General features: G+C 40.7%; 1 protein-coding gene across 9 annotated transcripts in view; it reads left to right on the top strand.

Moving 5' to 3' along the window:
• BVES (blood vessel epicardial substance) overlaps positions 1-16,318 on the top strand; it is a 170,196-nt gene that overhangs the window by 101,442 nt on the left and 52,436 nt on the right. For all 9 annotated transcript variants that reach the window (XM_056566209.1, XM_056566216.1, XM_056566218.1 and 6 more), the window contains one exon: positions 15,391-15,608. In XM_056566209.1, the coding sequence (XP_056422184.1) occupies positions 15,391-15,608 (218 nt within the window). The remainder of the gene's footprint in view (positions 1-15,390; positions 15,609-16,318) is intronic.

Genomic DNA, 16,318 nt, shown 5'->3' with positions numbered 1-16,318 from the left:
AACTATAGGGTTAACATTAACGCCTCATCTACCGAAACACCCCCCAAGGGCTACCACATATACTAACCTTATTTTGTATACTAAATTATCTGGTCCCCTCTTGTCATTATCTGTGTGACCGTGACAGTTTCTCATTGACAACCATGACACCTCTTACTGCCTGACACATCTTTGTTGTTCCTAACTGACATTTACTAAATTTTGTGACGGACACTACCTTTATTATCTGTCTGTCTTCCTCACTATTTTGTTTAGGCCCAAATTATTGTCATTGTTATAAACGCATGGTTTTTCTGTGTATTTATTCTTTGTACTATACTCTCCTCTACCCATGATGAACCCCAATTTACCAGTGGGGTGAAACTCGTTTGAAAAGGAGCAAGAGCAGTTACTGTACATTGATTTCCACAAACACACTATAGGTGATTTCCACATCCTCCCCCATCCACACTTATTGTCAGTATTAGACTAGTGTAGGCCAGGCAGGCTAGCTAGTGTTAGGTTATTCACCTGTTACCCCATCCTTCATCTTTGTGGGCCACTCACAATTGTTATATATTGTTCTGTCATATATATATATATATATATATATATATATATATATATATATACACATATATATATATATATATATATATATATATTATATTTTTTTTTTCTTTAATAATTTTTATGGACATTAGTAAAAGCTACGTTTTATTTAACTTTTTGGTCTCTGTGTGGATGAATTCTTGGATCAATACCAATATCAGGTCTATCATAGCCTCATTGGAGGACTACTTTGGTCTATATATTTATCACAGAAAAGGATTGCAGTAACACGTTTTGCTATACACATGTTTATTCCCTTATTCCCTTTGTGTGTATTGGAACTAAACCAAACAAAGGGAGAAAAATGCTAATTGGACATGTCGTCACACCAAACTCCCAAAATGGGCTGGACAAAATTATTGGCACCCTTTCAAAATCGTGGATAAATAAGATTGTTTCAAGCATGTGAACTCCTTTAAACTCACCTGCGGTAAGTAACAGGAGTGGGCAACATAAAAATCACACCTGAAAGCAGATAAAAAGGAGAGAAATTCACTTAGTCTTTGTATTGTTTGTCTGTGTATGCCACACTAAGCATGGGCAACAGAAAGAGGAGAACTGTCTGAAGAAGTCCATCTCCAGAGGTCTAGATTTGCCTTTTTCCACAATGTGCAACATTATCAAGAAGTTTGCAACCCATGGCACTGTATCTAATCTCCCTGGGCATGGACGCAAGAGAAAAATTGATGAAAGGTGTCAATGCAGGATAGTCCGGATGGTGGATAAGCAGCCCCAAACAAGTTCCAGAGATATTCAAGCTGTCCTGCAGGCTCAGGGAGCATCAGTGTCAGTGCGAAGTATCCGTCAAAAAAGACTACATTTTGCCAAAATGAACTTGAGTAAGCCAAAATCCTTCTGGGAAAACGTCTTGTGGACAGATGAGACCAAGATAGAGCTTTTTGGTAAAGCACGTCATTTTACTGTTTACCGAAAGTGGAATGAGGCCTACAAAGAAAAGAACACAGTACCTACAGTGATGTTTTGGCACTGGGACTGCCTCTGGCACTGGGTGCCTTAAATGTGTGCAAGGCATCATGTAATCTGAGAATTATCAATGGATTTTGGGTCACACTGTACAGCCCAGTGTCAGAAAGCTGGGTTTACGTCCAAGATCTTGGATCTTCCAGCAGGACAATGACCCCAAACATATATCAAAAAGTACCCAGAAATGGATGGCAACAAAGCGCTGGAGAGTTCTGATGTGGCCAGCAATGAGTCCAGATCCAAATCCCATTGATCACCTGTGGAGAGATCTTAAAATTACTGTTGGGAAAAGTCGCCCTTCCAATAAGAGAGACCTGGAGCAGTTTGTAAAGGAAGAGTGGTCCAACATTCTGGCTGAGAGGTGTAAGAAATGTATTGTATTGGTTAAAGGAAGCGACTGATTTCAGTTATTTTTTCCAAAGGGTGTACAACCAAATATTAAGTTAAGGGGGCCAATAATTTTATCCTGCCCATTTTTGGAGTTTGGTGTGACATTATGTCCAATTTTCTTTTTTTCCTCCCTTTTTTGGTTTAGTTTCAATAAACACAAAGGGAATAAACATGTGTATAGCAAAACATGTGTTACTGCAATCCTTTTCTGTGAGAAATACTTAATTTTCTTGAAAAATGTCAGGGGTGCCAACATTTACGGCCATGACTGTGTGTGTGTGTGTCTATACTGTGTATATGTGTGTATGTATATGTGTGTATATATAATATATATATATCCAACATAGTAATCCGCAGCACTCAGTGCTGCGGATTACTATGTTGGATGTGTGACCGCCTGGACCGGGCTACTTTGCCGCTGGCACCTCTTTCATTCCTCTGGATGTGCTGCTCTGTTGGAATTTTTTGAATGTGTATATGTATATATCTAGTAATTTTTTTATTTCAAAAGTTTATTGAAAATGTCACAAATGTTATACATGGTATGCACATTACAAAGATGTAGAAAAATTCATCAACAAAAAAAAAGAGAAAAATAACAGAAATGTTTGCAAAGGCTATAAGAATCACAGTATATAAGGCCTAAACAAATGTCAGAATATACATGTTAAAAAAAAAAAGCATATAAAAGCAATGCACAAGGAGCATTATAACACAATAATAGAAAACATTTACAACTAACAGGGCACTTGGTACTTGGCATGGGTCAGATCATCACAAGGCATTTGTGTAATCAGCGAATGTTCGGCATTAGCAAGGTGCCCAAGGGTGGGGGGTGTACCAAATAATCAGAAAGGAAGTGGGTTAGATGTCCAACTAGTCTGAGTAATGAGGGCTACTAAGCCACACTAGCCAAGTGGAGAGAAATTTGGTGTGTGTAGAGTTTACAAAGGAAAACATAAGCTTGTATGGTTGATAAAATCAATAATTTCTCATAAATGGGGAGATTGGGAGTCTTTTAAAATATTTGGAGTGCTAGAGAAGTCAGAGTATACAGTGAACCTAGCAGTTGGGAGATTAGTGGCTGGACATCCTGCCATAGCTTAGCAATTACTCTGTCTACCATTCTGAATACGTAAAAGAAGGATATGTCTCTAGGGTCTAGTGTGGTGTAAAATTCCTGTGCAATGGTAATTCTCGAAGTGTGGGACACCAAGTCCACTCCCCATTGTAGCGCGTGCCACAGTTTGGGGTAGGACTTGTTTACCCCCTCTCCAAATAAAGTACGGTAATCGCTTTTCTTTTGCAGAGATAGGAAACATGATCTGGGCATAGGTATCGGAAGAGTGCCAAATTTATAAATCAGTTAAGGCAGCAATAGCATTTTAAAAAGCTTTCATTCTGCCAAAACAGCTAATGTGATATTTAGAATTTGCCTCCAGTGAACATGCCAGTTGTGGGAAGTTGGCTTGAAATAGCTTATTAGATGGGCATGTAAAACTAATACCAAGGTAGGTTACATCTAAATCCTGCCAGTATGGCAGTAAAAGCAATGTTATGTTTGTCCTGCAATGCTGATTTCAGGAGTAGAAACATGTCAACACACATACACACTATATATATATATATATATATATATATATATATATATATATATATATACACATTATTATTATTATTTTTTTTTTCTTGGGTGTATTACAAAAGATTTTGAAGCAGAGACACTGCCAGATTAATATATATATCGTCCTATTAATATATATATATATATATATATATATATATATATTATCGTCCTATAGCTATACAATTTATGGCCCAACTTAATGTCCATTCTCCACATATGTTGTTTTAACCCCTGCATATTTTGTGAGATAGAATGTGTGTTTACTCCTTGTGAGCTCAGAAATGCTTATGACTTGATAAAGGGAGGAATCCCGAAAGCTTGTCTCTACAAAATCATGTTAGTCCAATAAAAAAGGTATTACAGGATACTGCAACTACAGATGATTTAGCTTTTTGCATCACTGGACTAATACGGCTACTCCTAACTACTATATATGTGTATATAAATATATATATATATATATATATATATATATATATATAATATTTTTTTTTTTGTTTTTTTCAAACTACTTGCCCAAGGGACTAAAACGGGAGCAAAATCTACTTGTCCTTCATGACAATCAATTTGTCTTTAGTTTTTGTATCCTTGTTTTTTCCTCCTCTCCCAATAATAACCATAACTCTCTTATTTTTCCAACTACAGACCCATATGAGGGCTTTTTTTTTGCAGGACCCATTGTACTCTTACACCTTTTATTCTTCCATAACATATGATACAAAACAAAAAAAGATATATTGGTGAGGTGAAATTGAAATAAAAAAAAGATGATTTAGCAAATTTGGTGTTTTTCCTTTTTTTTACGCCATTTACCTTGTGGTCAAGCAAACATGTTTATTTTGATACTTAAGCCCTTAAAGGGGTAGTCCAGTGGTGAAAAACTTATCCCCTATCCTAAGGATAGGGGATAAGTTTGAGATCGCGGGGGGTCCGACCGCTGGGGCCCCCTGCGATCTCTCTGTACGGGGCCCCGGCTCTCCGCCGAGATAGCGGGTGTCGACCCCCGCACGAGGCGGCCGACACGCCCCCTCAATACATCTCTATGGCAGAGCCGGAGATTGCCGAAGGCAGCGCTTCGGCTCTGCCATAGAGTTGTATTGAGGGGGCGTGTCGGCCGCCGCCTCGTGCGGAGGTCGACACGCCCCCTTCCCGCGGGCTGTCGGGCTCCGTACAGGAGATCGCAGGGGGCCCCAGCGGTCGGCCCCCCCGCGATCGGCAACTTATCCCCTATCCTTAGGATAGGGGATAAGTTGCTCACCACTGAGTCACCTATGGACTACTCCTTTAAGAACCCAGCCATTTTACACCTTAGGACCCGGCCATTTTTTGCACATCTGACCACTGTCACTTTAAACATTAATAACTCTGGAATGCTTTTAGTTATCATTCTGATTCCGAGATTGTTTTTTCGTGACATATTCTACTTTAACATAGTGGTAAAATTTTGTGGTAACTTGCATCCTTTCTTGATGAAAAATCCCAAAATTTGATGAAAAATTTGAAAATTTAGCATTTTTCTAACTTTAAAGCTCTCTGCTTGTAAGGAAAATGAATATTCCAAATCATTTTTTTTATTCACATATACAATATGTCCACTTTATGTTTGCATCATAAAATTGACATGTTTTTACTTTTGGAAGACATCAGAGGGCTTCAAAGTTCAGCAGCAATTTTCCAATTTTTCAAAAAATTTCCAAACTCACAATTTTTCAGGGACCAGTTCAGGTTTGAAGGTGATTTGAAGGGTCTTCATCTTAGAAATACCCCACAAATGACCCCATTATAAAAACTGCACCCCCCAAAGTATTCAAAATGACATTCAGTCAGTGTTTTAACCCTTTAGGTGTTTCACAGGAATAGCAGCAAAGTGAAGGAGAAAATTCACAATCTTCATTTTTTACACTCGCATGTTCTTGTAGACCCAATTTTTGAATTTTTACAAGGGGTAAAAGGAGAAAATTTATACTTATATTTGTAGCCCAATTTCTCTTGAGTAAGCACATACCTCATATGTCTATGTAAAGTGTTCGGCGGGCTCAGAAGCGAAGGAGCGACAAGGGGATTTTGGAGAGTACGTTTTTCTGAAATGGTTTTTGGGGGGGCATGTTGCATTTAGGAAGCCCCTATGGTGCCAGAACAGCGGAAAAAAAAAACATGGCATACCATTTTGGAAACTAGACCCCTTGAGGAACGTAACAAGGAATAAAGTGAGCCTTAATACACCACAGGTGTTTCATGACTTTTGCATATGTAAAAAAAAAAATAATAATTTTCACTAAAATGTGTGTTTCCCCCCCCAAATTTCAAATTTTTGCAAGGGTTAATAGCAGAAAATACCCCCCCCCCCCCCCAAATGTATAACCCCATCTCTTCTGAGTATGGAGGTACCCCATAAGTTGACCTGAAGTGCACTACGGGCGAACTACAATGCTCAGAAGAGAAGGAGTCATATTTGGCTTTTTGAGAGCAAATTTTGCTCGGGGGGCATGTCGCATTTAGGAAGCCCCTATGGTGCCAGGACAGCAAAAAATACCCACATGGCATACTATTTTGGAAACTAGACCCCTTGAGGAACGTTACAAGAAATAAAGTGAGCCTTAATACCCCACAGGGGTTTCACAACTTTTGCATACGTTAAAAAAAAAAAAGAAATGTCACGAAAATGTGTTTCCCCCCCAAATTTCACATTTTTGCAAGGGTTAATAGCAGAAAATACCCCCCAAAATTTGTAACCCCATCTCTTCTGAGTATGGAGGTACCCCATAAGTTGACCTGAAGTGCACTACGGGCGAACTACAATGCTCAGAAGAGAAGGAGTCATATTTGGCTTTTTGAGAGCAAATTTTGCTCGGGGGGCATGTCGCATTTAGGAAGCCCCTATGGTGCCAGGACAGCAAAATAACCCCCACATGGCATACCATTTTGGAAACTAGACCCCTTGAGGAACGTAACAAGGGGTACAGTGAGCATTTACCCCCCACTGGTGTCTGTCAGATCTTTGGAACAGTGGGCTGTATAAAATTTTTAATTTGCACAGCCCACTGTTCCAAAGATCTGTCAGACACCAGTGGGGGGTAAATTCTCACTGCACCCCTCTTGACATTCCGTGAGGGGTGTAGTTTCTGACATGTGTTTTTTTTTTTTTTTTTTGGGGGGGGGGGGGGCTTTTTTCCCTTTTACCTCTTGTCAAAATCATAAGTATAGGGCAACACCAGCATGTTAGTGTAAAAAATACATTTTACACTAACATGCTGGTGTAGACCCCAACTTCACCTTTAATAAGGAGTGAAAGGAGAAAAAGCCCCCCCCCAAAAAAAATTTGTTAGGCAATTTCTCCCGAGTACGGCGATACCCCATATGTGGCCCTAAACTGTTGCCTTGAAATACGACAGGGCTCCGAAGTGAGAGCGCCATGCGCATTTGAGGCCTGAATTAGGGATTTGCATAGGGGTGGACATAGGGGTATTCTACCCCAGTGATTCCCAAACAGGGTGCCTCCAGCTGTTGCAAAACTCCCAGCATGCTTGGACAGTCAACGTCTGTCCGGCAATACTGGGAGTTGTTGTTTTGCAACAGCTGGAGGCTCCATTTTGGAAACTGTGCCGTACCAGACGTTTTTCATTTTTATTAGGGAGGGGAGGGGGGCTGTGTACGGGGCTGTGTAGGGGTATGTGTATATGTAGTGTTTTTTTACTTTTTATTTTATTTTGTGTTAGTGTAGTGTACTGTAGTGTTTTTAGGGTACAGGTACATCCACTTCTGATCTCTGCCCGGCGCACGGCAGGGACCGGAAAATGTCAGGACATACGGGGACGTCCTGGGTCCTTAAAGCCCAGGGTACGGGGAGGTCCCCGTACATCCTGGGTCCTTAAGAGGTTAAGGACCAGGCCAATTTCCACTGTAGGACCAGAGCGTTTTTTGCACATCTGACCACTTTTACTTTAAGCATTAATAACTCTGGGATGCTTTTACCTTTCATTCTGATTCCGAGATTGTTTTTTCGTGACATATTCTACTTTGTTAGTGGTATATTTTTGTCGATACTTGCATCATTTCATGGTGAAAAATTCAAAAATTTGATGAATTTTTTTTTTATTTAGCATTCTTCTAACTTTGAAGCTCTCTGCCTGTAAGGAAAATGAATATTCCAAATAAATTACATCTTGATTCACATATACAATATGTCTACTTTATATTTGCATCATAAAGTTGACATGATTTTACTTTTGGAAGACATCAGAGGGCTTCAAAGTATAGCAGCAATTTTCCAATTTTTCACAAAATTTTCAAAAGCGGAATTTTTCAGGGACCAGTTCAGTTTTGAAGCGGATTTGAAGGGCCTTCTTATTAGAAATACCCCACAAATGACCCATTATAAAAACTGCACCCCTCAAAGTATTCAAAATGACATTCAGTATGTGTGTTAACCCTTAAGGTGTTTCAACCCAGTTTTTGAATTTTTACAAGGGATAAAAGGAGAGAAATCTACCTGAAATTTGTAACCCAATTTCTCTCGAGTAAGGAAATACCTCATATGTGTATGTCAAGTGTTCGGCGGGCGCAGTAGAAGGCTCAGAAGGGAAGGAGCGACAGTGGGATTTTGGAGAGTAAGTTTTTCTGAAATGTTTTTTGGGGGGCATGTCCCATTTAGGAAGCCCCTATGGTGTCAGGACAGCAAAGAAAAAAAAAAAAAACACATGGCATACTATTTTGGAAACTACACCCCTCAAGGAACGTAACAAGGAGTCCGTTGAGCCTTAACACCCCACAGGTGTTTGATGACTTTTCGTTAAAGTTGGATGTGTAAATGATTTATTTATTTATTTTCACTAAAATGCTGGTTTTCCACCAAATTTTACATTTTCACAAGGGGTAATAGGAGAAAATGCCCCCAAAAATTTGTAACCCCATCTCTTCTGAGTATGAAAATACCCCATGTGTGGGCGTCAAGTGCACTGCGGGCGCACTACAATGCTCAGAAGAGAAGGAGTCACATTTGGCTTTTGGAAAGCACATTTTGTTGAAATGGATTTTGGGGGGCATGTCCCATTTAGGAAGCCCCTATGGTGCCAGAACAGCACAAAAGAAAAACACATGGCCTACTATTTTGGAAACGACACCCCTCAAGGAACGTAACAAGGGGTCCGCTGAGCCTTAACACCCCACAGGTGTTTGATGACTTTGAATATGTAATTTTTTTTAATTTTTACTAAAATACTGGGTTTTCCCAAATTTTACATTTTTAAAATGGGTAATAGTATAAAATGCCTCCCAAAATGTGTAACCCCATCTCTTTTGAGTATGGAAATACCCCATGTGTGGACATCAAGTGCACTTTGGGCGCACTACAATGCTCAGAAGAGGAGTCACATTTACAAATTTTGCTGAAATGGGGGGTGGGGGGGCAGGTCGCATTTAGGAAGCCCCTATGGTGCCAGGACAGCAAAAAAAAAAAAAAACACATGGCATACTATTTCGGAAACTACATCCCTCAAGGAACATAACAAGGGGTACAGTGAGTCTTAACACCCCACAGGTGTTTGATAAATATTCATGAAGTGGGATGTGAAAATGAAAAATGTGATTTTTTTTTTACACTAAAATGCTGGGGTTACCCCAAATTTTTCATTTTCACAAGTGGTAAAAGGAGAAAATGTCATTGTAAATGTGTAAATACATTTCTTTGGAGTAAGGACATACCTCAAGTCTGGGCGTAAACAGCTTGCACACTGGTCTCAGAGGAGCAGGTCGCATTCAGGGGCCTTGAGCTTCTGCGTTGCGGCCAATGGAGCCAGAACAGTGGGACCCCCCCTCAAAGGGCATTACATGGGGTAAATAACTGGGGTACACTAAATAACTAAAATGGGGTACAATGGGACATAAAATTATAAAACAGGTTATGTTCCCAGAATGATGACCCAGAGCATAGCCAAAACTAAAAAATATGCCCGCCCCAAACCCTGTGCTCTGAATCATCATTCTGAGAATGTGACGTGTGTGGTCGTCCCTAACCTGTTGCCTCAAATGCACACCCCGCTCAGGTGGAGAGAGAGCGCTGCGCATTTGAGGCAACAACAAAAAGTCCCCGATGATAGGGACTCAGTGACCCATGATCCAGAGAAAAAAATACCCCCAGAGGTCTTATCAGTTTTTTTTGGGGGGGGCAAATTAGTGGTTTATGGGGTTAAAATTTGGAATGTACTCTGGACATGGTACATTGGGGTCAAATTATGGAAAATTAAAATGAAAAGGGAAAATTTAGTACTGCATGGAAGTGTGATGCTCCCTGAAGCAGTTTTTAATGCAGAGGCCCGGATGATCGGGGCAAGTGTCACACTGAGTGGTGGTATCCTTCCGTGTCCCCCTCCTGTTACACACTCTGCATTTTTTCTGGGATCTTCCCTTCTTTCCAGTGTGGGGGACCTCACCTGGAAAGTGTTGGCCTGGGATGATCCTGGCACCTATAACTCCAGTTTCTTGGGAAGTCCAGCCTGCTCTTTCCCGGTCGCCAAAGATCAGGACCTTTAGGGCTTCTTCTTGGAACCGGAGGAATGTCCCTGTGTTGCCAGGGTTGTACATTGCAACCTGTACCAAGTAGACCGAAACTTTTTAGTACCATACCCGTGTTTTCCGCATGGCCATGTATGGCTTGAGGACTTGATCAGAGAGATCAACTCCCCCCATATACCGATTGTAGTCAAGAATACAATCGGGCTTGAGGACCGGTGTTGTGGTACCTCGGACAGGGACAGGTGAGCTGCCGTTACCATGAATAGTGGTCAGCATAAGGACATCCCTCTTATCCTTATACCTGACCAGCAACAGGTTTTCATTGGTAAGGGCACGGGACTCACCCTTGGGCATAGGTGTCTGCAGAAAATTTTAGAGGGAGGCCTCTCTGGTTTTTCCACACTGTGCCACAAGCGGACGTCGATCTGGCAGCAAGGGATGTGAAGAGAGGGATGCTGGTATAAAAGTTGTCCACGTACACGTGGTAACCCTTATCCAGCAATGGGTGCACAAGCTCCCAAACGATTTTCCCGCTAACACCCAGAGTGGGGGAACAATCTGGGGGTTCAATACGGGAATCTCGTCCCTCATACACTCTAAACTTGAGAGTGTACCCGGAGGTACTCTCACAAAGTTTATAGAGCTTCACGCCATACCGCGCCAGCTTCGAGGGAATATACTGGCGGAAGATGAGTCTCCCCTTAAAACTGATAAGAGACTCATCGACCCAGAGCTCCCTGAGGGGTACGTAGGCCTCCAAAAATTTGGCCCCAAAGTGATCGATGACCGGCCTCATTTGTAAAGCCGGTCATAGGTGGGATCACCTCGGGTTGGACAAGCCTCATTATCTGCATAATGGAGGCATTTCCGAATGGCCTCGAACCGCCTCCGTGCCATGACCATACTGTAAAGCGGGGTCTGGTAGAAGATGTCCCCGCGCCAGTACTGTCTGACACTTGGTTTTGTGACCGGGCCCATATGCAGCAAGAGGCCCCAAAATGTCCTCATTTCTGCTGCATCAATGGCGCACCATTCATTGGGCCTGGCCAAAACAGAATCAGGGTGGTGGGCGATGAACTGCCTGGCGTACAGATTCGTCTGCTCCACCATGTGATTGTTACTTAACTTTACTGGTTAACCCTACCTGTCCCTGGGGCTGTACTCTATCCCTGCTCTAAGGGGGGTCTTCCTCTGTGAGGGGCTCCGATCTTCACAGAGGGGGGGGGGGGTTCCTGGCTCCTTCTCGCAGCTCTGCCCGCTGAATGAACTCAGGGGACTAGCAGAGCCACGAGAAGGGGCCGTTAACCCCTCCTCTGCCGGCTGCTATCGTCCTGCCAATAGCAGCGATCCTGGGGGGGTGACAGGATCGCTGCTATTGACAGGATCGCTGCTACACCCCCAATCACCTTGTATCTCCGGGTCAGCGGGTCACACGTGACCCGCATCACCGGAATAGCCGAAAATTGCAAGTGTGAATTAACTTGCGATTTTCGGCGATCGCCTACATGGGGGGGTCTAATGACCCCCCTGGGCATTGGTGCGGGGAGCCTGCTGATCGATATCAGCAGTCACCCCAGTCCAGTCCCCGCCCGGCAGGGACCAAAATTCCCACGGGCGTACAGGTACGCCCTTGGTCCTTAAGTACCAGGGAGCAAAGGTGTACCTGTACGCCCTTGGTCCTTAAGGGGTTAAAGGGGTACTCCGGTGGAAAACATTATTTTTTTTAATAAGCGAAACAGATTTGTAAATTACTTACTAAAAAAAATCTTAATCCTTTCAGTACTTATTGGCTGCTGAATACTATAGAGGAAATTCTTTTCTTTTTGGAACACAGAGCTCTCTGCTGACATCATGACCACAGTGCTCTCTGCTGATATCACAAGCACAGTGCTCTCTGCTGACACCTCTGTCCAAAGTAGGAGAAAATCCCCATAGAAAACGTAGGCTGCTCTGGACAGTTCCTAAAATGGACAGAGGTGTCAGCAGAGAGCACTGTGGTCATGATGTCAGCAGAGAGCACTGTGTTCCAAAAAGAAAATAATTTCCTTTGTAGTATTCAGCAGCTAATAAGTACTGGAAGGATTAAGATTTTTTAATAGAAGTAATTTAAAAATCTGTTTAACTTTCTGGCCCCAGTTGATTTTAAAAAAAAGTTTTCCACCAGAGTACCCCTTTAAGGTTGACCTGATTACAGCAATACCAAATTTGTATAGTTTGTCACATTTTACTAATTTAAAAAAACTTTACTTTTTAGAATATTTTTTTTTTTTAATTGCCAGTTTCTGACCCCTGTAACTTTTTTTTCTTTTTTTTCGTATATACCAGGCTGTATGAGGGCAAATTTTTTTTGCACCATAATCTTTTGTTTGTATCAATACAATTTTTAAACTTTTTTTCTGCGATGTTATAAAAAAAATTGCAATTCTGGGGTTTGGTATTTTTCTTACATTTATGGCATTTATATGTTATATTTTAATAGTTCGGACAATTATGCATACGGCGAAACAAAATGTTTATTTTTATTATTTTTACGTGTTTTTTTATGTAGGAAAAGGGGGTGATTTGAACTTTTAATATGAAAGGGGTTAATGTTTGTCTTTTAAACGTTTATTAAACTTTTTTGGACACTGAATCATTGGATTCCATATACAGATCTATTTCGTTCTATTGAACTCCACTTATCTGTGTGCTCTGTGCTCCATTGATAGAGCCTGGCTGGACCAGGCTTTATCAAATACAAAGCCACGGACAAGAGGTAAGCCCTCCTCTACAGTGGATCGCCCCCTCCCGCCCAGACTGTTGTTTCTGCGCATAGGCTATGGTGATATCTGAGCTTTGCTGTAAGAGCCTGGTTGCACCATGTCACTGCCCCCTGCAGTGTGAGCAAAATACATTTGAGCCTGGCAGGAGCATGCAGACAGCAAAATTAGGTCTCTGCAATGAGACCATACAGGGCACTGCAAATTATGGCATGTACCAGGAAGGCTGCAAAATCTGGAGAGGATAGCGCAGAGCATTTTATGGTGACCCCTGCTGGTGGGTCATATAACACGTTTTCCACGAAAACCATGGATAATTTTTAATAACCGAGATATGCAAACGTGTTCAGGTACATAAGCCCTGTTTTGCATAGAAAGTTTGTCATTGTGACAAGTGAAGTTTAGGTGCATGGCAGTAGGTAAGGAAACCTGATGCCTGATTTGCTTTTTCCTGATGTGATTCCTTTTGACATCCATTGGTGCATTAATTCACCAGATTTGTGTTTTTAAGTTTTTGGTAAATTTTTGAGTAAAATAGATGACTCTCTTCTCCCATTGTATTAAATAGACCAGCTAATATAAAACAGCAAGACAGGCAAATTGATTTACACACTAAATCCTGGTCAAAGATCGGCACAAGGCTCCCCTCTGCCACAGAGATGCCATAAAGAATCAACCCCTCCCCCTAACAGTTGGTACCTCCTAGTGAAGAAGAGAAGCTTCAGATTTTGATCTTTCTCTGCTAAATGAAAGCTGATTAATTTAATAATTAATATATCAATTTAAACTTTTTACATGCACCACAATTATAAGGAAACTCTTCTCAGTGTCCAATTCAAGCTTGACCTGAAAAATGTATTAAAAATGATCGCCCTCATTTACTACTGCAAACCCGACATGTTTTGTCGGGTTGTGCACCAGATTCTGTAGCATTGCGCCAGAAATTCTGTCTGCACCAGATTTTGTGCCAGAATTTGTGCCAGAATTGAAAAAAAACCCAGACTAACTCTCCATTTTGCTAAGAAAACCCGAAAAGGGGCGTGTTCCCAACATTTTCACAAAGACCCAAACATATACTAAGGTTTCCACATAAAATGTGGTGGATTTGAGCTGAAAAAAACCCTATAGATCAGAGCATGTGTAAAAAATACAAAGTGTAGGGAAAGTGGAAAATGTTGGGAAACCTTAGTAAATACCGTGGAAAATAAATTGTAGAGAATTAAAACCCACAAAGAAACCTACACAACACTCTTAGTAAATAAGGGGCTATGTGTACATTGGCACTTAGTTACTAAGAGTGTTGTGTAGGTTTCTTTGTGGGTTTTAATTCCCTACAATTTATTTTCCACGGTATTTACTAAAGTTTCCCTACATTTTCCACTTTACCTACATTTTGCTTTTTTTACACATGCTCTGATCTGTCAGGTTTTCCTCAGCTGAAATCCATCACATTTTATGTGGAAACCTTAGTAAATATGTTGGGTTTTTGTAAAAATGTTGAGAATACGCCCCTTCTTCGGGTTTTCTTAGCAAAATGGAGAGTTAGTCTGGGTTTTTTCAAGACAGAATTTCTGGCGCAATGCAACAGAATCTGGCGCACAACCCGACAAAACATGTCAGGTTTGCAATAGTAAATGAGGGCCATTGTGTATACTCTTTTTACATAATTCAGCACCATGGACAGCACAATGATATATAGTCTGTTCTGTACATGACACTGGGAAAAGAAAAGCTTAACATTTCTTAATTCATCTTTTTGCTCTTTAACCCCTAATGACCCAGGGATTTTTTCGTCCTCTCCTTCTAAGAGACATAACTTTTTACTTTTCCCATCTACAGTCATATGAGGGCTTTCCATTTGTGGGACCAATTGTTCTATATAATGACATCCTTTATTTTACCATAAAATATACAGTGTAACAGGGAAAAAAATTGAAAAAAAAAATCTCATACTTCAGATCTGGTCATTACCTGATCTGTCCATATTTGGTTGAATTCAGATTTTATCAGGTACAACTATCAACATTGCATAATGGGGAATATTAATCAGACCTTCTGAATCAATGGGAGCCACATTCCCTTTCTCCTGCCAACCAAATGGAAATACTGTATATTTAATATAACAATTAGTCATAAAGTGTGAATGTGGTGCACCACTGACTCTCAATGGTCTGATATTCGAGCCTCAGAACTGGAGCTTGTACCAATGTCCATACAAATATATATTGCCTGTCACGGTGGTGCATATAAGTTCATAGATATGCAGTCAATCTAATGGTAGAACGCATAGAAATGAACTTACTCACCGCATAACTTGGAAAAGTGAGGATCTTTATTGGTGTCCCAACATACAAGATGGCAACAGACAGGTACAAAACGGACCCAGGCAGTAGCAGGCGTGGGTAGCGTTCAAGGGCAATGGACCGTGTGGCTCACCTTAGCTTAGTCAGGCCTGTGCGAGTTCACTTCTATCCGTTCTACTGTTTAATGTTGCCAGAAACTGAATTTATGCTTTTGTTTATACCCCAGGGTTTTAAAGATGTCTACTGAAAGCATAATAACCATCATGCTGCCCATGAATTCTACAGCTGGCATCCAGAATACTACAGATGATGAGGTGTGTGAAAATTGGAGAGAAATTCACCATTTGGTTTTTCACTTGGCAAATGTATGTTTTGCCTTAGGACTGGTTATTCCCACAACACTGAACTTTCATATGATTTTTCTGCGTGCTTTACTATGCCTAGGTAAGTTATGTGGATGAAGACTCTAATTCTGGATAGTTTGCTTAATTTAATTTGTTGTCTATATAGATGTTAACATTTTTTATTTGTTTTCACTTTCTCCATATATATTTTTTTCATTTTGTTTTTATACGCAATTTTTTTGTCTTGTATGTGTGTGTGTTTTTGTGGCATTGATATGTGGATTCAAGGACTTGTCTTGAAGAATGGGAAAAAAAGCGCACAAACACAACACTTAATTACAAATGAGTTCTTTTCCGCTAAAAATGTTATTTGTGACACCAGCTTTTCATGAAAACAACATTAGGTTTTCCTGTTAATATAACATATTTCTTCTTTAACATGTCTAGCTGTCTATGTACACTTTAAACAAGTCCTTTTGGCCTTTATTTGACTATTGTATTTGTGTAGATCACAGAGGTATAGAAGAGTGTAGCAGTCTGATAGTCCATACAAACATCTATATTAAAAATATAAATATGTTAAAGGTATACTTGTGGGTGATGGATGCCAGTGTATGGCTTCTGTTATTGTCTCCATAGAAAGTGTGATGTGAAAAGGACTCAGTTGGAAACATCATTCACACTGAATTGTAAACTTTGGAATCCATATCACATGAAAAGTGTTATTCATTGATATGATGTTTTATAGGGACATTATACACTAGTACTAGTGCTTCTACTTGAGCTAAGGCCCATCTTTTAAGTATTGTA

This window comes from Hyla sarda, chromosome 3 (assembly GCF_029499605.1).
Source record: "Hyla sarda isolate aHylSar1 chromosome 3, aHylSar1.hap1, whole genome shotgun sequence".
NCBI lineage: Eukaryota > Metazoa > Chordata > Amphibia > Anura > Hylidae > Hyla > Hyla sarda.
The sequence above is the reverse complement of the archived record's forward strand: the minus strand, read 5'-3'. Positions and strand labels throughout refer to the sequence as shown.